Here is a 25230-nt window from a genome sequence, read left to right on the forward strand (position 1 = left end):
CCATCGCTACCAAACGGGCTGCGCAGCGTTGGCGCTGCATAAAGTTGAGCGAGCCTTCCTTTCAAATAGAGGGAATCAAAGTCAACGTAAAGCTGTAAAACCCCCAGTGCTTCCTGTTATAACGCCTAATTTTGCTGTTACAAGGTAAAGTCAGTAAGATCACTCACGTAAGATCATGTTATGTTCTTGCGAGAATCAATCAATAGCTGATGTAGCGGGTTAACCAATATTCCTCCATACTGTTTTATTTATAAAAATACAGATATAAGGTTAGCAATTAAAGTGATATTTACTGCTGATTTGAATTAAATTTCTTCGTTTTATCAGGAGCTAGGCTAAATGAAGATGAACTGAAGTTTAGATGTAGCCTTGAATGTAGTATACGCGACTATCTCCGCTATCGCGCTGTCAGTTTGGTTCCGCTCAACGCAATTTGGGATTACCTCAGGCGACGTGCAGAGTAAAAACATTCTTTAAATTGTAATATACATCTAGTTTAATTGCTAAACTACAAGTGAACGAAATTTCAATGAATGTGAAAGACGCCACCGGTGTTTTACCACCCGCAAAATGGAAATCAATAGGACAAAATAAAGGGATGACTTTCGAGTTTCAAATGGCAAGTATTTTGATATTTTTAAACACATAGACGTGGTCTTGGTGTCATTTTAAAGTGTAACTAAACCCTAAACCAACTTTTTTTAGTTAATGATCTGTAAGAATGATGCTTTATTAGGGCTGTTCATTGATTTTAGTAAGTTTTTTGACATTTGGATATAAAGTGTTTCAATACAATATATGGTGTAAAAACGTCTGAGTGCTGCCCTCTTCAGGTTGAACGGTGGCTACTGCAGTTGAATTTTCCTATTGGATGATGGGTCCAAAAAATGACTCGTGATGTAAGCAGGTTCAAGATCACCACGCCCTTGTTACGATCTCACCACACACTTAGTTCGTCCCCTCTATCTCCGTTGGGATCTGCCCACTTTTTTTGCATTTTTCAAATATTGCAGTGGGTGGAGTCAGCTTTGATCAGGGGTTTAGTTACACTTTAAAGAATACAGGTTTGTGTTTAGTGGATTTGGTTTGTGTTTTAAGCTTTTCAAGACAGCTTTTAATTTTTTTCATTAAGTACAGTATGTGTTTTAAATTAATCACCATAAATTATAACACCATAGAAAGTTTTTAACAAATCGTTTTCCCTCTTGTGGGCTTTTGTAAATGTGTTTCTGGTATGTTTTGTTATTCAATTCAAATTGTAAATGTTACTTTTATTATTGAAGTATTTTTACTCTATTAAAAATCTTGTTTTTCCTAGGATTGTTAAAACGTACACAAAAAAATCCTTAAAGTAGCTGTCAGTATACATTGGAGAGAAATACAATAAAATGTGCTAAACAGGGTTATGCAAGTAAACACTCACCTGAATGATGACTTCACAAAATTATAATTTACAACAAAACAACATCAATAATAAAGAGCTTAAACCTCTGACATTTTATTAACAAATATTTAAATTTTTAAAGCTTAAATAATGGGTATTCCTTACTACATGTACTGATAATTGTAAGTACATTTCAGTTGAATGTTTTAGTTGGATTTTATACAGTTAAGTTAAATGAACTGAGATTTTTTTAAGCAGACTTGAACATGCTAAATTTTTTTGTTAAAATGTACTTATGTGCAGTGAGTATAAAAAAGTTAAATAATACAAGAAAATATATATTACGACTTACTATTCCCACACAGTTCATTTTGTACAATAATTAATTGTGTATTTATTTATAATTTTACTAGTAATATTAACATTTATAAAGAACTAGATTTTCCTATGTAGAAATTATGAGGGTTAACGTTAGATATTTTTCTACACCAAAATGTTCATTTTGTCATTGTATGAGAGATTATTAAAGGTTTTAAAACATGAGTTGGAGTTCCTGGATGACATTGCACACTTTACTCTGTGATTCTATTTATATATCTGGAAGTCAGTGCCATAAATCATCATATGTAAATAAACTCAACATTTGTGCAGTTGCCAGCTTGAATCAGCTTTATCTTTTACACTTCTGCTGGTATAGACCGTTTCATCGGACGCACGTGCGATGACGCGATTACCCGTCTGGTCAGAACTTTACTTCAGGCCTATGTTTGTTTAGTGTTCTGACTAGTTGCCTGACTAGAGGTCAGGCATTAGACTAATTATTTAGACATCAAGCTGTACATTTTAGCCCTTAACAAACAAAGCTCCTATCATTAATGAGCTTTGTTTGCCGAATATTCATTACTGGTTTCTCAGAAGTCATCTCAAGTTATTTTCTGGGTGATTTTGCCTTTAGGAAAGAGTGGAGAGAGGGTTACGAGATCAGCAAAGGCCTCGAGCCGGGATTCGAACTCGGGTCGCCAAAAGTGCGTCTGCACCACATGTCATGGCACTGCACACTACCATCATCTAAAATATTGTCTGAATTATTATAAACAGAATGATTGTCACTACAATTCTGTGCTAGATTTAAATTTAATAATAAACTCTGGTCTAGCATTTAGTGTGTCACTCACTGGTGTGCCAATAATGACATTAAACCAAGTCTAAATCTGTTGTGCTGACTCACTTTGTCTGCTTATTGCTCTGAACAGAGAGGACAGCTCAAAATACACAACATAAACTGTGCCATTTAGTCCTGCAACTCAAGACATTTACACAAACAGGGGGTGACAGTGACTCAACCCAGACTGAAAGAGTCAGAACATTCTAGATCACAGCAGACCAACAGTCACAGACAAATATTGCAATTTGTCATTATATCTATTTTTTACTTATTGTTCATCTGTTGTGTATGTACAGCATAAACTCTTTATTAAGCACTTTATTAAGGACACTATACTGTGTTAGCTCATTTTGATCTCATTTCTTTGTGTCACAGATTCCACGATCTTGACATTTTCTGCAAATTTGAGAACGGCACATTTATTTTTATTTATATACACAGTTGAGGTCATTTGCTCTCATCTCATGGCAATTCAAGTGAATTTTACAACGTGACCATTTTTGTATGATTCACGGGGTTATCGGTAAAGTGTCATTATTTTTTTGTTTTTAAATAATCATACATTTTTGTACAATTCACTTTGTACGAATGTAGGAGTCGTGCACACCAAGGCCTTTAAACGCGGCTGAAAATGCCAGGCGGATGCAGACGGTAGGCTTTGGTTGCTATGATACTTCTGCTTTGTTTATCAGTCGTTGAACGATGCGCAGGTTGGTTCTTGTGATATTTGTCCCTCCCCTTCTACACTGTGATTGGACGGCTGAGTGAGAAGTGACATTAAAGGGATAGTTCACCCAAAAATGAAAATATTGTTATTAATGACTCCCCCTCATGTTTTCCAAACTCATAAGATCTCCGTTCATCTTCGGAACACAGTTTAAGATGTTTTATAATTAGTACGAGAGCTTGTTAACCCTTCATTGAAAATATACGTACGGTATGCTGTCCATGTCCAGAAAGGTAATAAAAACATCATCAAAATAGTCCATGTGACATCAGTGGGTCAGCTTGAATGTGTTGAAGTATCGAAAATACATTTTGGTTCAAAAATATCAAAAATGACGTCTTTATTCAGCATTGTCTTCTCTTCCGCGTCTGTTGTAAAGCGCATGGGCGAGACAAAAGTCACGTGACCGCAGAGATGCGGATGACGTATGACGCAGCTGACGTGTTATCTGGTGCGCCCCAGCAGTTTTTTTTGTGCGCTTGGGCTTCATTTACAGTCTGAGGGAGATGCACGCTGTAAGTAAAAAAAAAAAACTTTGCAAACATATCTGAGAATAACATGTCATCTGCGCCACTGCAGTCACGTGACTTTAGTCTTGCGCATGCGCTTCACAACAGACGCGGAAGAGAAGACAATGCTGAATAAAGTCGTAATTTTCGATATTTTTGGACCAAAATGTATTTTCGATGCTTCAACACATTCTAACTGACCCACTGATGTCACATGAACTACTTTGATGATGTTTTTATTACCTTTCTGGACACGGACAGTATTCCGTACGTAACTTTTCAATGAAGGGTCAACAAGGACTAAATCTAAAACATCTTAAATTGTGTTTCGAAGATGAATGGAGGTCTTACGAGTTTGGAACGACATGAGGGTGATTTTTGGGTGAACTATCCCTTTAATGAACCGAACATTTTACCAAAAGTTGACATTTTTTCAGAAAACCCTCCAGCTGCTGGCATTTTTGAAAAGCGCGGCACTTCCATCGGAAACAATTGAAAACATACGCCGGCCATCAGTTTAGACACCTTACCTTGGTGTGCACGACGCTTATACAAATAGAAAAACTCGTAAATACGTACGAATTCCTGTGAGATCAGGTTGGAGGCATTATACAAATTGCTGTTTTTTTGTAATTTAGTACTGCACTAAATAACTATTTCATGTAACAGATGTAAACAGTCCACAACACACAACAATAACAAAATTAACAAAAACTAAATAAATAATTTTTCTGGAAACATTTCAGTCAACAAGTACATGTATAAATAAATGAATGAGCATCAAAGGGCACATGTTCTGTGGCGCTGCTTGTATTCAGAGATGTTCTCTTTAAATAATAATTTATAATAGCTTGTCATATATCCTATGTGGCACAGACCCTATAACACAAAGTGTGGCCGGTGTCACGCTCTATTTTTATGACTTTGTCACGCAGGGCCGATGAGCGCACAGGACAGCCTCCCTGTTACTCCAACAGTCCCAAAATAAGTGTGTGTATCTCCACAGACCAATCACCAGAGTGTCTCACACAAAAAAACTCTTGGTCAGACTCCTGTATACGGCATGACATCAGTGTGATGTAATCCCAGGGGTCCTGAGCCCTTTAAAAACCCCTTCATTCACGCTCTCCCCATGCATTTCAGACGACAGCTGTCTGCTTTCAACTTCATCTTTCATAAAGTGATATTCTTCAGCCTCCAAGCGTCCATTAAGAAGGAGCGACTACATTTGTCACTACACTGAGAATTAAAAAAGGGACCGTTGCCTTGTAAATCGTAAATCGGATAATCTATCACCGTCTTGACAGAAGAACCTCTTTCGCAGGCATCCGTGAAAGCCCGTGTGTTTTCTCCAAACTTCGTCCGAGTTTCGATCCGTTTGAGGCGACACCCTCGCATTAGACGTATAAAAGCAAAGGTCCATAATGAGCAATTACTCACATTTCGACGACCAGCCGCCCCAGTACAACCAGGGCACAGAGCTCGGAGAAGAAGAGGAGGAGATGCCAGCCACAGAGAAGGATCTGGCCGAGGACGCGCCTTGGAAGAAGATCCAGCAGAACACCTTCACCAGATGGTGCAATGAACATCTCAAGTGCATCAATAAGACCGTCACGGACCTCCAGAAAGACCTGAACGATGGCCTCAAACTTATCGCTCTCTTGGAGGTCCTCAGTCAGAAGAAAATGTGCAGAAAACATAACGTCAGACCAAACTTCAGACAAATGAAGCTGGAGAACGTCTCAGTGGCGCTGGAGTTTTTGGAAAGAGAGCACATCAAATTAGTGTCTATAGGTAAGATCTGATTTAACTGAATAGTTTGAAGTTTTAAGTAAAAATTTTATGAAATGTTTCTATTATTACATTATTATACGTGGTAATAACATTTCTATTACTATGAATAGTGAGTTATTTGCGCTTTAGTAACTCTTTATAATGGCATTAACAAACACAAACACAAACTTGGTGGTTTGCATTTGTTGCATGTGAGTACGTATGATTGACAGACCTCTATCAAACACATTCATAAACTTTATCTGCTCATTACCTAACTCTCTTAAAGTTGAGGTGTCGGGTTAAAGTTTAGGAGGTCTATTTCAACACCGTCTGTGAGTTCACTTCAGACAATCTCACCGAAATGGAAAATAAGTCATAAATCTTGTGTGCTGAAAGACAAACATGAAAGTTTATTTTAGGTCTGCCCAGCCATATTATAAATAGCTTGGGTATTAGACGAGACATATCAGACATCTGGCCTCCCTTTGTGTATAGAAATGTTAACCTCTGTGAAGCTTTAAGGTTTACTGATCTATTTTTAGATATGATATATAATAGCACTACAGTATGTAAAATTGTACTGTAATCGGAAGAATTGTCTTCCAAACAGCTCATATTTTTTGTCATTCATGCAATAGTATTCAAGTACACTACGATACTGCCACTGTTTTGCCACATTTGTTTTGTAAATGTAGTCCGCTGATGTCCCACTTTTTAGTTATTAGCCAATTATGGCTTAGCTTATCCAAGCATTGACTCAATGAATTGTAATCTCATGTACATTAGTTAACTCAACGTCTTCTGTCCTGTACAGACAGTAAAGCTATTGTAGATGGGAATCTGAAGCTAATCCTGGGTCTCATCTGGACACTCATTCTACATTATTCCATCTCCATGCCAATGTGGGATGATGAGGAAGATGAAGAGGTTAAGAAACTCACACCTAAACAAAGACTGTTGGGCTGGATTCAGAACAAGGTTCCACAGCTTCCTATTAACAACTTTAATAAAGACTGGAGGGATGGCAAGGCCCTCGGTGCACTGGTGGACAACTGTGCCCCTGGTAAGTAAACATGACGACATGATACTGTATGTGTGGTGTAGCTGTTAGCTTAGTTCGACTTTGGACAGTGCTGGTTGGGTATACGGACGCTTGATAAACCCAGCTACCTTGAGACTTTGTATTATCAATTGTCAGGTAAATTCTGCCTACTAATACTTTGACATCCAAGTTTATTTAATTTATGGACATGCTGGCCTACTTTTTGCTCACATGGATATATACTGAGGACAGCAGTAGTGAACTAAAGTGTTTACTTAGTGTAGCTGATATGAAGCAGTCCTCGTGAGACAGTCATGACCATACAGGGTGCTACTGTCTTTTGACAAACCACAGCAATTATAAGTGCATACACTGTGCTTGTTATTTTATATTTAGGTTACATTGTACATCTGTTCGGACACTTTTGTTTACAGTGTTTAGACAGCAGAGCTGGTTTATAAAAGGACTAAAATCATAGGTGATTTTAAAAAGTATCATTGTTTCAATAAAACACACTTTTATTTAGTTTCGAAGATTGAAGATTTACTTATAGTGCAACCTGACCTCACAGAAAGACAACTTTCTATGCGGGGGTGACTTTGTATGAATTTGTAGGATGTTAATCGTACCTAAAAAGTCTAACTTTTCACTTTTTAAATTGTAGAACGCACAAAATATTATGAATGACATAAGTAGCCAAAAATTCGCTAAATCATAAAATAGTTTAAGATAACCATGATATTGTGTAGGATTGTGTACATGCCCTACACTGGAAAAAAGTTAAAAGTTGGTTCAACGTAAAAGGGCGGTTTCCCAGACAGGGATTAAACTAGTCCTAGACTAAAATAAAAGCTGTCCAAACTGAAAATAACTTGTACTGATATATCTTAAAATACACCACTGTCCTTTGTTTCGCTTCAAAATGCACACAAGTAATGTTTTTAGCAAGGCATGTTTGTTAAAACTAGCTATACTTCCTAATTTAACTAAGGCCTAGTCCTGGCTTAAGCTACCTCAAGAAGTAAGAAGTAAGTTACCTGCCTAAGTAATTAGTTGAATTAACTCAAAATTTTTGTTGAATTAACTCAAAATTTTAAGGCAACCTGGTAACTTAATGTTTTAGTTAAACCAACTTTTACTTTTTTGCAATGTAAGAAGATTTCTCAGGGAGATAAAGATTCACACATATAATACTATGATATTATCTTTTTCCAGGTCTGTGCCCTGACTGGCAAGCATGGGACCCCAAACAGCCTGTCGAAAATGCGCGTGAAGCCATGCAGCAGGCCGATGACTGGCTCGGTGTTCCACAGGTAAACATCCACTCATTATTACAGTTACACTACACTAGGTAATGAGAGTTTTATCCCCTACTTCAGCCTCAGTTTTGGAAGGTTATATCCGGGTGTGGATTTGTGTTAAACATTACAGTGGTTTCAGCACTTCGGCAGAGTGTTTGTCCGCTCTATTATTCCTATTGGTAAAGTGTGAGATTCCATGGATGGTGTAACGTGTGTGTCATAAATACTTGGGGCTGAATGCCCTGCTGACTATTGAGAGGTATGTGGGAGGGGTCGGGCTCCGGGTAAATCCTGTCTCTGGATTGTTGAAAGCCACTCTGAAACCTTAGCGCTCTGCGTATAAATATAGTATATGAAGAAATCGCCACCACCGTGTGATGGTTGAGCAGATGTGATGGTATAAAGAAAATGGTGTAACTGATTCATAGTTCTTGCGTTATTCCCATATCCATTTCGAAAACAGATTAAAAATAAACGATTCTCCAAATGTTTCAGCATTGTTTCAGTTTTGCACTCTTTGCTCCCCCTGCTGGATAACTTGATAAGGGAGGGACGTTTTAAAATGTCACCATTTTAATATGGTGAATTATTTTTGAAAAACAAAACAAACAATGTTTTTGTTTTTTGCAGGAACAATTGGGCTTATTATTTTGAAGTTGCGAAGACAATGACTTTTCTTACCATCTGACATCAAATGAATTTTTGATCTGTAGGTGATAGCTCCAGAGGAAATTGTGGATCCAGACGTAGATGAACATTCGGTGATGACATACCTCTCTCAGTTTCCCAAAGCCAAACTAAAGCCTGGAGCCCCATTGAAGCCCAAGCAGCTGTACCCCAAAAAGGCAAAGGCCTATGGACCTGGTGAGAAAGCTAGAGTCAAGACACAGGTCTCTTAAGACAACATTAAATCTGGACTCTCCAGAAAAAAAGAGTTTCTGCACTAAACATAGCTCAACGTTTGTGATGTGTAGTCATTTTCAAGACTAAAGAAGTAGTATTTCTGCTTTGTTTGGATACATTTATCTTCAAGAAACAACACATATACAAAGTGTTGATAAAATATTTACTTTATTTGTTTTCTTATAAACAGGTATTGCGCCTCAGGGCAACATGGTTTTAAAGCCGGCATTGTTTACTGTGGAAACGCTGGAAGCGGGACTTGGTGAAGTAATTGTGTATGTAGAAGACCCAGAAGGCCATACAGAGGAGGTGAGAGGCAGGAGTCTTCTGTAACATTTTCTAGAAAACCACAAACTGCATTTTTAAAAATATATCCAAAATTACATTTTATTTTGTTAGGCTAAAGTTGTTGCCAACAACGACAAGAAAAGGACATTCTCTGTCAGCTATGTGCCCAAAGTTGAGGGTCTCCACAAGGTACTTGAAAAGCTGCACAACTTTTATGGAGGACTGATGTTAGAAATATATTGAGTATTTAACCAATTTCCCTCCAGTGGCATGGTTGAAATGGTTTATTGCTCTACCCCAGGTTAAGGTACTCTTCGCTGGACAGGACATTGATAAGAGTCCATTCATGGTAAATGTGGCAAAAGCTCTGGGTGATCCAAACAAAGTCCAAGCAAGAGGTCCTGGTCTGGAGCCAGTGGGCAATGTCGCTCATAAGCCCACCTATTTTGACATCTATACAGCAGGTGAGTGTTACATAAAAGCTGTATTTTGGGCTACATTTTTCTTTAAGACTGTCTGCTCATAATTCTGCCAAATTCCAGGTGCTGGGGCTGGTGATGTTAAGGTGGTCATTGTTGATCCTCAGAATAAAAACAACACCGTGGAAGTTATTCTGGAAAACAAAGGTGATAACGTCTTTCGTTGCACATACAAACCTGTGCAGGAGGGACCCCACATTATCCATGTGAGCTTTGCCGGACAGCCGATACCCAACAGCCCCTTCAAAGTGCAGATCTCCGAGGGTGAGTATCTGTTTAACTATGTTTTGTCTACTCATCTCTCCTACTGCATCCACTCTGAATTCTTTAAACATCTTTAAAATACATACAAAACAGTCAAACAAAAAATCGGTCAAAGAAACTCTGCCCAACCAAAACACACTTGTTTATTTTTGTAGCACCCCCAAAACCCTCTACCGTGGCTCCGGTCCAGATACATCCTGTTAAAAAGAAAGGTGTGCCGTCGTTCACGTTAGGCTTTGCACACGCCTCGGGTCAATACCTATGTGTCTGTACTACACTGAGGAGTACAGTGTTTTGGCTTATTGCTTTTAGCAACAAATGGGCTTGCTTGTGGAAGCTTATTGCATAAGCAAAAGCAAATTTACAGAATGTGTAATGTGTGCTTATTATATTAGAGGGCCACAGACATGGTGGAGACTGACATGTAAAGTGTAACTGAAATTTGGTGATTGTTGTTTCTGTTGTTTGAAATAGAATATTATATTTGCACAGGTGTCCTCTGGGAATTTTCATGTGATTGTAGCAAAGAGTTGTTTATTTCAAATGGCATTTTGCTCACAAGGATTGCGGCATACAATATATCTTACTAACGTTGCTTCTGTTTGTGCTTGATGGAATTTATAATCTATTTATTTGGTTTATCCTTCAGCTAGCAATGCAAATGCCTGTCGGGCCACTGGCCGAGGACTGCAGCCTAAAGGTGTTCGTGTTAAGGAGGTGGCCGACTTTAATGTTTTTACCAAAGGGGCAGGAACTGGAGAGCTGAAGGTCTCTGTAAAAGGCCCAGGTGAGTAATTTCTGAACTGTCTGTCTTTGCTCCTTCCACTTCTCATTACAATTCTGTTAAAGAAATTCATCCAACATTATGTTTTCAGGTGGAGCAGAGGTACCTGTGAAAGTACGGGACGTCGGTGATGGAGTATACAAGTGTGACTACTGTCCTGTTCACCCTGGAAAATATCATGTAAACATAACATGGGGAGGACAACCAATCCCACGCAGGTAAAAACTAACAGAACATCCTAATGTAATATAATTATACAGACTTTTTGTCACACATGATTCCCTTCGGTCGCAACAATGTTTCAAAATATGTTTGCTGCAGCCCGTTTGAAGTGGAAGTTGGTGCAGAGGCCGGACTGCAGAAAGTCCGAGCTTGGGGTCCTGGCTTGAAGACTGGAATGGTTGGCAAGTCAGCTGATTTTGTCGTTGAGGCCATTGGTACAGAAGTGGGAACTTTAGGTAGGTCATTCTAGATAGGATTTCTTTATGGAGAAGGTAGGTTTGAAGGATGGCTAATGCGTGTGTGATATATCTGTTCTATAAAGGGTTTTCCATTGAGGGCCCATCACAGGCTAAGATCGAGTGTGATGATAAGGGTGACGGCTCCTGTGATGTGCGATACTGGCCCACTGAACCCGGCGATTATGCAGTGCACGTCATCTGTGATGATAAAGATATCAAAGACAGCCCATTCATGGCACACATACTCCCAGCAGCCAATGATGTCTTTCCTGAAAAGGTGATGGATATATACAAAAGAATATTAAGGGAAAACCTGTCATGTTCTATACAGGTTTGGTGTCAGTGGCAGTATTGTTAATTTGGGTGGGATCTTATATTTAGGTTAAAGCCTTTGGACCGGGCCTGGAGCCTTCTGGAGTTATTGTCAACAAACCAACTCAATTCACTGTTGATGCCCGAGGAGCCGGTAGAGGGAGCCTGAAGATCTATGCTCAGGTGTGTATATATGTCAGAGTCAGGTAAACTCAACTTGGTAGTGCAACTTGGTTACTGATTGTGTTTTTTCCAGGATGCTGAAGGCTGTGTCATTGACATTAAGATTACTGATAAAGGGGATGGAACCTTTCTTTGCATATATGTTCCAACCAAGCCAATAAAACACACCATCATAATTACTTGGGGTGAGGTCAACATACCCAAGAGTCCCTTCAGAGTAAGTATTTAATGCAGGTTTATTATAGAATTGTGTGTTTAATACCATCAGTCATTGTTGTTTTAAAGATTTTGTCATTGTATGTCCTTAACATCTGTCTTGTCATTTGCATGTCTTTGTTTACTGTTGATAATTCATCACTTTAAAACTCTGTAGGTTCTTGTTGGTGAAGGTTGTCACCCTGACAAAGTTAAGGTCTTTGGGCCAGGAATCGAGAAAACTGGCCTAAAGGCTAATGAGCCCACTTACTTCACTGTGGACTGCAGCGAAGCTGGCCAAGGTTTGTTTACAAGTTGGAGTTTTCTATTCCCTTTGTAAGACACAATATGATGGTCTTTTAATCATTGTGATTTTGTCACAGGTGATGTCAGCATTGGGATCAAGTGTGCCCCAGGTGTGGTGGGTCCAGCAGAGGCAGATATAGATTTTGACATAATTAAAAATGACAATGACACCTTTACAGTCAAGTATACCCCGCCTGGCCCTGGCCGGTACACCATTATGGTGCTCTTTGCAGATAAGGTACAACAATTTCTATGCAAACATTCCTAGATATCCTGTTTTTAAGGACACATTCGATTATTTTAAGACTTAAGTACAACACTTATGCTGAATGATTATATCAAGCAATCACATTTGGGTGTTTCACAGGAAATCCCGGGCAACCCATTCAAAGTTAAGGTGGAACCTTCCCATGATGCTGGTAAAGTCAGAGCTGAGGGACCTGGGCTGAACAAGACAGGTAAGTCTCAGCCATGTACTTAAAATTAAACAATTTACCTACACCGATTATGACTGACTCAGTTATACAACTGACTTTCAGGTGTTCAAGTGGGCACTCCAACCCATTTCACCATCTACACTAAGGGAGCTGGAAAGGCTAAACCAGAAGTTCAGTTTAAAACTGCTGTCAAAGGAGATGCTGTAAAAGACTTTGAAATCATTGATAACCATGACTACTCCTACACTGTGAAGTATACTGCTCTTCACCAGGTCAGGATCACTACTGTCTCCTATTTTTAAATTGCCTTGAATAGGCATAAGCAATGAAACAATGTTCACTTTGAAATATTTAGGGTGAGATGGCCATCATGGTAACATATGGAGGAGACCCCATTCCCAAAAGCCCTTTTAACATCACGGTAGCCCCATCATTAGATCTCGGCAAAGTCAAAGTTCAAGGACTTAATGAAAGTAAGCATTTTACCTCATAAGTTGCTTCTGCTTACTAAAAATCTAGGCCTTGTACTGAAATAAATTTGTTTCGCAGAAGTGGAAGTTGGAAAGGATCAGGAGTTTACTGTCAACACGAAAGGGGCTGGTGGACAGGGCAAGTTAAATGTGAGCATAACCTCACCATCTGGTCGACAAATACCTTGCAAATTAGAATCAGACAAGACCAAGGAGTCCACCGGTGTGAAATACATCCCACCTGAGGAGGGTCTTTACAAGGTGGACATCAGCTATGATGGGAACCCTGTTCCAGGAAGTCCCTTTTCTGTGGAGGGGGTCATGCCTGCCGACCCCTCAAAGGTACAATTACAGCATTTTGGTCCACTTGAGTCTGTGAAATGATTGCATGAGCTATGTAAATTAATGCTACTGTACTTCACACTAGGTGCGTGCATATGGGCCAGGACTTAAAGGTGGTATTGTGGGTCAGCCTGCACTGTTCACTATAGACACTAAAGGTGCAGGTGCTGGCGGTCTGGGTCTGACATTGGAAGGCCCTTGTGAGGCTAAGATCGAGTGCCAAGACAACGGTGATGGCACCTGCTCTGTTGCCTACCTGCCTACAGAACCCGGGGACTACAATATCAATATCCTGTTCGGGGAAGCACATATCACTGGCTCTCCTTTCAAAGCTGTTGTCAAGTCACCTCTAGATGCTGGTAAAGTAAAAGTGAGTGGCCCAGGACTGGAGAAAGCTAAAGCTGGAGAGGTGGCCAGTTTCACTGTGGACTGCAGTAGGGCTGGAGAGGCTGAACTCACCATTGAGATTGTGTCAGATTCAGGGGCTCAAGCTGAAGTTCGGATCCAGAAGAACAATGATGGGACCTTTTCAGTCACCTACACTCCTCTTTTTCATGGGATGCACACCATCACCATTAAATATGGAGGTCAACAGGTACCCAAGAGTCCCATACATGTTCAAGTGGAACCCTCTGTGGACACAAGTGGAATTAAAGTGTATGGACCGGGAGTTGAACCAAGAGGTAATATTGTAGACGCTTTTACCCAAAGCTAAACATTTTAACAGTATGTGTGTTCCTTGGGAATCAAACCCACCTAATTGACTTTCTTTTTTGTAAAGGAGTCCTTAAGGAGGTGACTACACACTTTATTGTGGATGCCAGGGCACAAACAAAGACCAAAGGAAATCATGTCAAGATCCGCATCATCAATCCATCTGGCGCAAACACAGATGCACATATCACAGATAAGGGAGATGGCACCTATAGAGTGGAATACACTGCTTTTGAGGATGGTATGCCACAGCCAGTGTTGAATGAATGGGTTTACCAAAGAAATTAAATTGAATGGCCCTTAAAGTGTTCCTAAGAATATTATCCATTATCATTTGTGTAGAAGCCTGAACATTAATAGAAAGACGCATGTTTGTACTAGGTAGATAACATTATACAAGAAGAGGCCATTATGAAGTGGTACTGTATGCAGTGGAATGTCACAGATGCAGGGAGTTTATAAATAGCACATGCGTTATAAAAAAGGTCATGAAATAGTTGGGTCTCTGACTAGAACCTTCTGCAAGGTTGGCAAGAAGTACAGCTTATATTAATAATATTAACAGCTGCAGTTTCCCTAATAAACTGTTCCTATATATAAACATTTAAGGTCAGAGTGCACAATCTAAAAGCTTTCAAACTTTAAAAGGTTCTTACTTGATCTATATATTTAATTACAAACAAACATTCTTTGCCTTTGTAGGTCTGCATCTGATCGAGGTATTTTATGACGATGTTGCTGTTCCCAAGAGCCCCTTTAGGGTGTCGGTTGTAGAAGGTTGTGACCCGACTCGTGTTCGTGCTTATGGTCCAGGACTGGAAAGTGGGCTGGTCAACAAACCTAACTGCTTTACAGTGGAGACAAGGTAAATGCTGTAAATTGATATATAATGTCTATGTGGAAAAGAAAAAGACACTGCCATATCTGTTTTGAGAAAGGATCAGTTTAGGATCATCTGTAAGTCACTGTACATCCCTTCATCATTATGTTTAGGGGTGCCGGAACAGGTGGTTTAGGTCTGACCATTGAAGGAGCCTCAGAATCGAAAATGTTCTGTAAAGACAACAAAGACGGTAGTTGCAGCGTTGAATATGTGCCTTTCACTTCAGGAGACTATGATGTCAACATCACTTATGGAGGTCTGCCAATTCCAGGTAAAGGCATACATATTTTATTGCACTACCTATCTTCAATTCTGTTCTTCTATAGCTGTTAGTTTATAACTTTTTCACTGCTGTTCCCAGGCAGCCCATTCCGCGTGCCGGTGAAGGATGTGGTAGATGTCAGTAAGGTCAAGTGCTCAGGTCCTGGACTTGCTAACAGGGTGGCAGCACATGTTGCACAGACTTTTACTGTAGACAGCAGCAAGGCCGGACTGGCTCCTTTAGAGGTGCAGCTGTATGGTCCAACAGGTAATTGACACACCCAGTTCTCTACGAAAATGTCCTCAGTCAGCCTAAAACACTAAATCACCCAGTGAACAATAGTGGATACACTTTTCTGGCTGGTGGTAATGTTGTTTTTCTGTCTTACAGGGGCTCTAGAGCCTGTCGTTGTTAAAAACAATCGTGATGGAACACATACTGTTAACTACACCCCTGCACAGGAGGGACCGTACACTGTGTGTGTCAAATATGCCAACCAAGAAGTACCTGGAAGGTGAGATCATAGACAGAGGCATATCAATTTCCAAGTTTGACCTACCAAGACATTTTGGGAAATAGAATAGACTACAATATAAGACTTTCTGGCTGTATCTAGTTATATTCACAAGCTTATGATGGTTTATGATGTGTCAACATTAGTTTTTATTTCACAAAGCTGTATATTTCAAAATCCATGCGCTATATGATATTTAAGTTCTCTTTAATTTTTTGGATGTACACAGTCCATTCAAAGTCAACTCAGCCCCCACGCATGATGCCAGTAAGGTGCGTGCCAGCGGTCCTGGTCTGGACACTAAAGGAGTGGCAGCCAGTATGCCAGTCGAGTTCACCATTGATGCTCGAGATGCAGGAAAAGGCCTTCTGACGGTCCAAATACTGGTGAGCTTTCACATAACAATTTCTGCATACAGATATCTTTTGATCAAAATGTTTGCTATACATTTAAAATCTGTCTTTAATTTAGGATCCAGAGGGAAAACCAAAGAAAGCCAGCATCCATGACAACAGAGATGGGACCTACACAGTATCTTACGTGCCAGACATGACTGGCCGCTACACCATCACTATCAAATATGGTGGAGAAAACATCCCATACTCACCCTACAATGTCCATGCTGTTCCCACCGGTGATGCCAGCAAATGTCTACTCACAGGTATTGCCTCAATTATCAAATTATTGTTTTTGGACTCCACTTTAAGTTTTGTCCCCACCCTGCACAATCCGAAAACTGATTTTTGTTTTGTTTTTTTATTTCCAGTGTCTATTGGAGGGCATAGAGTTGGTAAGTCCTTGAGAAACTTTTTAGCGTAATACCTCAAACACTAAGTCCACTATGTTCTTCAGTTCTTCGATTTAAAACGATATTGTTATTTGTCATGAGCAGAAAGCCTTGGGCCCAACATTACGAGGGCAGAGGAGACGGTCATCACTGTGGATGCTAAACCAGCTGGTAAAGGAAAGGTGACATGTACAGTGCTGACCCCTGATGGCGTGGAGCTGGACATGGACGTTGTAGAGAATCCTGACGGCACCTTCGATATCTACTACACTGCACCTGAGCCAGGCAAATATGTCATCACGATCCGCTTTGGAGGACAACACATTCCCAACAGCCCCTTTCATGTCATGGTAAGTGATATTACTGAACAGGTGCGCTGAACTGTGTATGACGGCCATGATAGTCCAATTAATATTGACCTTAGCCTGGACATTGCAATGCAGGGATTTGAATAAGAGGATTCAATTTATCTAATTGACAGAATTATAGTATAACTGTTTTAAACGTTAACTCAATCTGAATTGTTTCTTCATTTTATTTTTCATTTCAGGCTACAGATCAGCCTGTTAAACCAAGGGAGGACAAAAAGCCTATGTTCCAACCATTAAACTTAGTTATTCCATTTACTGTTCAGCAGGGAGAACTCAGTGGTAACACATTGCATTATTTCATTAATAATTGCATTATTTCTCTAATTCTGTTTATTAAGACAATAACATTTGGTTATTTATTTGCAGGAGAAGTTCGTATGCCCTCTGGTAAAACAGCCCGTCCTTTAATCAGGGATAATAAAGACGGAACAGTCACAGTGCAGTATCAGCCAACCGAGAAGGGATTGCATGAAATGGATATAAAATATGATGGCAACCACATCCCAGGTTAGACTGGCTTTTCACATGGCCTACACATTGTACTGAATCTTAAAGACTGACAATAATGCAGGCTAGGCTTGTTGCGATAGTCGGTGAAACGGTGATTACCGGTGCTTCAGCCTCTCACCGGTTAGATCACTTGCCCACCGCGACACTGTCTTTCACCGTCGTTTTGATATTTTCTTTTCGAATTTAGTTTCGTTAGAGAGAGCAAACACTTACAACTGAATGTGTCTGCTCCCTGAATTCAGCGAAGCTGAACGGGCATCACGTCACAGAGCAGCAGGTGTCAGATTTCATTTATTTCAGTCAGAGTTTGCGAGGCAGATACATATATGATGTTTAATATAGGCGAGATCGTTTTGTTGTTGTGTTTTTCATTAAGAATAATAATAAACCCATCATTCAAGCAGCGCTTTATGGAGGAATAGCCGGTTGCTCTGCTTGGGACTGTCGGGTTTCTGTCAGAAGTACCTGCGCACATTGACTCAAGCACTTAAACCAGCTGTTGCACTCGCATTTGCACGCAAATTCATATGCGATTTAACACAGCGTACGCAAGCGCTGGATTTAAACAACAGTTGCATCTAATTCAAAAGTGAAAGTAAAATGCGAACTTCTGTGCATTTATAAGCCCCTCCCACCCGGTGAAACCGGGTTTGTCACACGCTGATTAATCGGTGGGAAAAATCTGTCACCGCAACAACCCTAATGCAGGCCCCAAAAAGCATTTCACAATCATAGTTTCAATGCAATTCAATTCACAGGAAGTCCTTTGCAGTTCTATGTGGATGCAATGAACAGTGGAATGGTAACAGCTTATGGACCTGGTCTATGTCATGGCATCGTGAATAAACTAGCCAGTTTTACTGTCATCACCAAAAATGCTGGACAAGGTACTTATGGGTTTTAATATGACACAAATGCAGATATTTTTCTATTGTATTCTTTCTAAAACATGTTTGTATAATTCTTAAACAGTTGTTTGTTGTTGCTATTCCATAGGTGGCTTGTCCCTGGCTGTAGAGGGTCCATCTAAAGCTGAAATCAGCTGCAAAGACAATAAAGATGGTACCTGTACTGTGTCCTATTTGCCTACCACACCTGGTGATTACAAAGTCATTGTCAAGTTTGACAACAGGCACATTCCTGGCAGCCCATTCACTGCTAAAATCCTGGGTATGGCAACATCATCAATAAAGTAAACTAGTGTTCACTTTGTCTTTGTGTAGTCGCCATATGTCATTGTTTTTCTTTATGTAGGTGACGATTCACTCAGAAGATCTCAGCTGAATGTTGGCTCTGCGGCAGATGTCTCACTGAAGATCACAGAAACAGACCTCAGCTTTTTAACGGCCAGCATCAAAGCTCCTTCAGGAAAAGAGGAACCATGCCTACTGAAAAGACTGCCCAATCGACACATTGGTAGGCACAAGAAGCCTTATGTTACTTTCTTCATATTGTAGATGTTGTCATTGATTAACCTCTGCATCTTTTTTGTCCCCACCTTGACAGGTCTTTCCTTTACTCCGAAGGAAGTGGGGGAGCATGAGGTTAGCGTGAGAAAAAGTGGAAAACATGTAAACAACAGTCCCTTCAAGATTATGGTAGGGGCTTCTGAAATTGGCGAGGCCAGCAGGGTAAAGGCGTTTGGTAAAGGTCTTGTTGAGGCTCATACATTTGAATTGGCAGAGTTCTTTGTGGACACTAGAAATGCCGGTACGTTCTTAACAATTCTCAACCATGCATTAACAATTTAAAATCCAAACTTGTGATTTTCCTAACTGAAATTATTTCTTAAAGGATATGGAGGTCTTGGATTGTCGATCGAGGGACCGAGTAAAGTTGATATCAATTGTGAGGATGTGGAAGACGGAACCTGTAAAGTGAAGTACTGTCCTACAGAACCAGGAAACTACATCATCAACATCAAGTTTGCAGACAAACACATACCAGGTTACTTCCTTTGGTGTTACCTTATATTTACGCATTTGTCAGGCACTTTTATACAAAGTGACTTGGTATACATTTGATCAGTATGTGTGCTGCCTGTGGATCAAACCCATGACATTTGCACTGCTAATGCAATGCCCTACCAATTGAGCTACATAAACACTTACAGGGCACAATCATTTTTACTCCTCATATTAGAAATAAATAAAAATGTTGAATTTTTTATTTGCTTGTAAATTCCATAGGAAGTCCTTTCACAGTGAAGGTAGCAGGAGAAGGACGCATGAAAGAGAGTATAACAAGAAAAAGACATGCTGCTTCTATTGCTTCAGTAGGAAGCACATGCGACCTCAACCTTAAAATTCCAGGTGAATTTAAAGAAAATCTTTAAAAGGGTTAGAATACAAAATTCACAACACTAGTTTAATCGCTTTAATTTAATTTTTACATAGGAAATTGGTTCCAGATGATGTCTGCACAGGAGCGCTTGACTCGTACCTTCACCCGTAGCAGCCACACCTACACACGTACAGAACGCACAGAAATCAGCAAGACTCACGGTGGTGAGACGAAGCGAGAAGTACACATGGAGGAGAGCACACAAGTTGGCGGCGACCCCTTTAAAGATGTTTTTGAGTCCTTACTAGGAAGAGAGCGACTGGGTATTTTTGGTGCAATGCCCCAGGAAGGTAAGAATTAAGAATTATTAATACTTTATTTCGCTCTCATCACCATCATTCATTTCATCATTACCTGTGACCTCTTTCTAGGTGACACAGGGATTCAGGGTATGATAGCCCAGGTGACCAGCCCTAATGGGAAGGTGACAGATGCAGAGATTGTTGAGAGTGGGGACAGCACATACAGAGTCTGCTTCATTCCTACTGAAATGGGCCCTCATACAGTCAATGTTAAATACAGAGGCGAGCATGTTCCTGGAAGCCCCTTCCAGTTTACCGTTGGGCCCCTTGGAGAAGGAGGTGCCCACAAGGTCCGTGCTGGAGGTACAGGACTCGAGAGAGCAGTCGCTGGAGTTCCAGGTATGTTTCAATTACACTTAAAATTACATTTAGTCTTTTAGTGGATACTTTCTTCTTAATCTACTTATGAAGGAACACTGTAAGCAATTTGCCACACAATGGCTTTCCAGTGTCAGCAGTTCTTTCCTAATGTTTTGAACTTTATTGTTGATAAATGACAGCTGAATTCAGTATTTGGACAAGAGAGGCTGGGGCTGGTGGTCTGTCCATTGCTGTGGAGGGTCCGAGCAAAGCTGAAATCTCATTTGAGGATAGAAAAGATGGATCCTGTGGGGTTATTTACATAGTGCAGGAGCCAGGTAATGTTTATGAGGAGTGTGCCTACATTGAAAAATAATCTCAAATGACAAATCCATCTTTAAATCACTGTATATCTATTCTCTATTTCACTTCTCAGGCGACTATGAAGCTTCCATAAAGTTCAATAATGAGCATATACCAGATAGCCCCTTTATCGTTCCGGTGGCAAAACTGTCCGATGATGCACGTCGACTTACTGTTACAAGTCTTCAGGTAAGCCCCAATCTATGTCTTAAAAAAATAAACGTAGGGACAAGAACAACTCTTGCAGTCGGCTTTGGCTTGACATCATGCCATGAAGCTGCTTTGTAACAATATGCAATGTGGATAATGCTGTCTCAGTGAAACAACTTGACAGTTTAGATGATATACAGTAGATCCCATTGAGCACAGTTTGGTAGATGGAGCAACAGTGAAATGAAGACTTGGCAAAACATCTCTCATTCGGCCTGTGGCTCACTGTGTTATGTCTGAACTGTAACTGGACTCCATCGCTGTACTTCTGTCCAGGGGTCATATTATATTGCTGAACAGGGATTAAGTGTTCTCAAGGGCCAAGGACATCATACCATTCTTTTATCTGGGGCACAAGCGCCAGTAAAATCCTCATTTGCCCCAGTTAAATTTTACTGACAAATCCTTGTTTAATCAGGGAATCAGAACTACTACTATAAAATATTTACTTTTTAGTAAATTATTTAAGTTAGTTGTTCTCAATAAGCTGGTCAAATGGGTAAGCAAATTGGTCTGAATTGATCCATCCGAATCGGATTCATTTAGACAGCTCACTTACTTTAAAAATGTCTGAGTTATTTTTGACCCATAATTGGGTAAATATTAGACACAACACATGTTAGGTTAAAAATAACCCGATCTCGAGTTGTTGTTATGCAACCATGGGTTATAATAACTCAGCAGTTGGGTTAAAACAACCCAGCATTGGGTCAATTTTAACCCAAAGGTGTGTTCTGTCCAATATTTACCCAACATGGCTTAAAAAAAAGCATTTGGAGCAGTTTATTACTTTAATTATAATTAATACATTTTAATAATTCGTTACATTTATATAGCGCTTTTCTGCAGACCTCAAAGCGCTTTACATATGAATGGGGGAATCTCCTCAACCACCACCAATGTGCAGCATCCACCTGGATGATGCGACGGCAGCCATACTGCGCCAGAACGCCCACCACACACCAGCTTATTAGTGGAGAGGAGATAAAGTGATATAGCCAATTAGTAGATATAGGGTGATTAGTAGGCCAATGGGCAAGTTCGGCCAGGATGCCGGGGCACACCCCTACTCTTTTTGAAGGACATCCTGGAAGTTTTAATGACCACAGGGAGTCAGGGCCTCGGTTTAACGTCTCGTCCGAAAGACGGTGCTTTTTGACAGTATAGTGTCCCTGTCACTATACTGGGGTGTTAGGACCCACACAGACCACAGGGTGAGCACCCCCTGCTGGTCTCACTAACACCTCTACCATCAGCAACCTGGTTTTCCCAGGTGGTCTCCCATCCAAGTACTGACCAGGCTCAACCCTGCTTAGCTTCAGTGGGCAAGCTGTCTTGGGCTATAGGGTGATATGGCTGCTGGTAATCTTATTATTAATTGTTGTGTACTATATAAACTCTATATAATCTTTCAGGAGAAGGATCTAAAGGTGAATCATGAAGCCCAATTTGCCGTTCAGAGGAACGGGGCGAGAGGTGTAATAGATGCTAAAGTTCACGCTCCCTCTGGTGTGGTCGAAGAGTGTTATGTCACTGAACTGGATAGTGGTGAGTTACCGTTAATGCTACATTACAATAATAATGATATATGGCTAAACTGTTATTTCAAATAGACTACACTTCACTTACTCTGAATTACAATTTCCTCCTTTTGTAGACAAGAATGCAATTCGCTTCATTCCACGTGAGAATGGTGTTCATTCAATTGATGTGAAATTTAATGGAAGCCACATACCAGGTAGCCCATTCCGAGTTCGGGTTGGTGAGGCAGAACATGTTGGAGATCCAGGCATGGTATCTGCCTTTGGTCCAGGACTCGAGGGTGGCCGCACAGGTATGGGTCCACTCTTATTCTGCTTGGTAAAAATTGGTGATGTAATGATTAGTGTTATGCTGAAGTTGTTTTACGCCGCTTTCAGACAAAATAGTCAGCAATACATCACCTATATGTCCAAGTGTAAACCCCTTGTTCTTGTTGTTCTTTAGGGGTTGCCTCTGAGTTTGTCGTCAACACATGCAATGCTGGATCAGGGGCTTTATCTGTTACTATTGATGGCCCTTCAAAGGTCAAAATGGACTGTACTGAATGCCCAGAGGGTTACAGGATCTCTTATACGCCTATGGCACCAGGCAACTATCTTATATCCATAAAGTATGGTGGGCCACAGCATATTGTTGGCAGTCCCTTCAAAGCAAAGGTTACAGGTAAGACATAATCTTTTTTATTTTTTAGAGGGCTCCTGAAGGAAAGAAAAGATTAAATTAAATAAAAAAACAGTAACTGATAAGAGTGTTTAACTGTTAAATTTGCAACTATGGCTTGCATATTTTGCTTTAGGAATGCGTCTGTCTGGGGGTCACAGTCTACACGAAACTTCATCAGTCATTGTAGAGACTGTAACCAAAACTTCTAAGATGTCCGGAGCGTACAGCTCTTTGGCCGGATCCAAGTCAGCATCAGATGCCAGTAAGGTCGTGTGTCATGGCCCTGGCCTCTCCAAAGCCTATGTGGGTCAGAAGAACAACTTTTCCGTTGACTGTAGTAAAGCAGGTAAAATAAAATCAATAATGCGTTATATGGAAAATATGTTGTGTTTAGAGAAAAAGTAAAGTATTTTCATTATTCTTTTCAGGTACAAACACGTTGATGGTTGGTGTTCATGGTCCCAAAACTCCATGTGAAGATGTGTCTGTTAAGCATATGGGAAACAAGATTTACAACGTAACCTATGCAGTAAAGGAAAAAGGAAATTATGTAGTTATTGTTAAATGGGGGGATGAAATTGTACCAGGTACTCCCTTCAACATCACGGTTCCTTAATAACCCAAAACCAAACCTGCAGATTTCCTCTAATAAAGATTAAAACAGCACTATGCAAGAGAATATAGACTTTAACCAAAACATTTATATTATCTTCTCACTCTCTGAGAAAATCTTATTTTTGACAATTTGACAATACACTTCTTTGAAGTTGCGGTTCTATAATTAATGCTAACCTGTTTGGTGCAAATGCATTTTTAATGTTTTTTTTTTGTTTGTTTGTTTGGATGCCACCACTTACCTTAAATAAATGAAATGGGCTTGTTTTGTATAATCAACAGAAGGGATAGTTACAGATGATGGTTATATAGAAAGGGGAATGTTACTTTCTTAAAGGCACTTTTGTTAGTGACAACAGTGTATAGATGTATCCAACGCTTTTATATGCTTTATAGAATGTCATTTTGTTATCTTAACCAACAGTTTGATATGTGTTGAAAAACTTAAATAAAGACTAAACTTAATTAAGTGTGTATTTTTTGTCTGTAAATGTTGAAGTAGAATGCTATTATGTTTTCCCACTTGATTTATTTTATCTACAAAAAAAAAACAAAAAAAACATATAAACTGAATATATGGGTGATTCTCACGAAAACTTGGTTTTAAAAATGTCAAGCATGAAAATGTAAAAATTGCTTAAATTTACTTTCTTTCCCACCAGACATTGAAAAACAAAGTCTGGAGTAAATGGGAACATTAATTTAAACACTTACTTATCATTTAACACTTTTTGTAACATAATTTAAAAAATTAGTCCTAAAAAATCTCATTACCGCAACAGTCAGAAAACATCAACACTGACATATTTTCAAAATGACATGACAAACCTGAAAGAACATAATTTGGAGATTCTGCACATGCATTTAAAATCAAAGTATTATGCTTCTATTAATTAAATTAACATTTAATAAGCATCTGTTGCGGTAATGATAATCAAAATGTCGTGTAAGCATTCTGACAAGACAATATTTCAAATTAACTGTAAAAAAAATGATCTTACCTGGTAGCCATCTTGAAGTAACTGGTCCATGTGCTTGGTCACTCAAAATCAAACTTAATTAAAATTCTGTATGTGTGCTTAAACTGTTCTCAAAAAGTGTTGCGGAGGATGAGAACATCAGGCATGGACACATCATTTTCCTAATTTTTCTTCATTATTATTATTATACATGAATGTTCAGTAAATATTTTTTCTGTCATCTAAAGTAGTCTAACAAAACATTCATTTATTTTTTTTTCTAAATATTTTTGTGTTAATTTGATTAAATTACAACATAACGCATGTTCAAACACAGCCGGACACATTGCGGTAATGAGAATTTCAGCAGAAAATGAGATAAAATTGACAAATTAGAAATTCTTATGTTGAAATCACACATTGTGCAACGTAGAACACAGTATTGTGTTAATTCTGATGCTTTTTAATATTACTATATTACACATTTTATAGCTAAAATCATTAGTGCCGTGGTGTTTCAATGGTTTCGTGAGAATCACCCATATAATACAGCAAACCATACTT

The 25230-nt window shown here is 39.6% G+C and overlaps 1 protein-coding gene across 2 annotated transcripts; it reads left to right on the plus strand.

The window, feature by feature from the left end:
* Positions 1 to 4914: 4914 nt before the first annotated feature.
* Positions 4915 to 24172, plus strand: flnca (filamin C, gamma a (actin binding protein 280)). Of its 2 annotated transcripts, XM_065297908.2 has the most exons (48): positions 4915 to 5579; positions 6376 to 6624; positions 7819 to 7916; positions 8618 to 8768; positions 8998 to 9116; positions 9207 to 9284; positions 9397 to 9559; positions 9638 to 9838; positions 9994 to 10050; positions 10488 to 10625; positions 10714 to 10840; positions 10944 to 11080; positions 11167 to 11360; positions 11465 to 11578; positions 11652 to 11795; positions 11952 to 12075; positions 12157 to 12317; positions 12447 to 12537; positions 12619 to 12788; positions 12872 to 12989; positions 13066 to 13328; positions 13414 to 14011; positions 14110 to 14283; positions 14745 to 14907; positions 15036 to 15196; positions 15287 to 15454; positions 15578 to 15701; positions 15931 to 16087; positions 16173 to 16362; positions 16468 to 16491; positions 16594 to 16838; positions 17039 to 17138; positions 17226 to 17366; positions 18128 to 18256; positions 18366 to 18539; positions 18624 to 18785; positions 18876 to 19079; positions 19164 to 19316; positions 19559 to 19681; positions 19766 to 20002; positions 20084 to 20353; positions 20515 to 20652; positions 20751 to 20866; positions 22303 to 22435; positions 22545 to 22721; positions 22874 to 23092; positions 23226 to 23438; positions 23521 to 24172. In XM_065297908.2, the coding sequence occupies exons 1-48, from the start codon at positions 5210 to 5212 to the stop codon at positions 23706 to 23708; spliced, it is 8148 nt and encodes a 2715-aa protein (XP_065153980.2). In that variant the 5' UTR covers positions 4915 to 5209; the 3' UTR covers positions 23709 to 24172. The 2 variants fall into 2 exon arrangements, with proteins under 2 accessions (XP_065153980.2, XP_065153981.2); XM_065297909.2 differs by lacking the exon at positions 9994 to 10050.
* The last annotated feature ends 1058 nt before the right edge of the window (positions 24173 to 25230 follow it).

This window comes from Paramisgurnus dabryanus, chromosome 23, assembly GCF_030506205.2.
Source record: "Paramisgurnus dabryanus chromosome 23, PD_genome_1.1, whole genome shotgun sequence".
Lineage (NCBI taxonomy): Eukaryota > Metazoa > Chordata > Actinopteri > Cypriniformes > Cobitidae > Paramisgurnus > Paramisgurnus dabryanus.

What these genes read in the sequence shown, in the direction of transcription:
- flnca (XM_065297908.2), top strand. Translation starts at nt 5,210, where the DNA reads ATGAGCAATTACTCACATTTCGACGACCAGCCGCCCCAGTACAACCAG. An exon ending in GCAGCTGTATGGTCCAACAG is followed by an intron (nt 15,455 to 15,577) that starts GTAATTGACACA and finishes TCTGTCTTACAG; the next exon opens with GGGCTCTAGAGCCTGTCGTT. An exon ending in CTTCAAAGCAAAGGTTACAG is followed by an intron (nt 23,093 to 23,225) that starts GTAAGACATAAT and finishes ATTTTGCTTTAG; the next exon opens with GAATGCGTCTGTCTGGGGGT.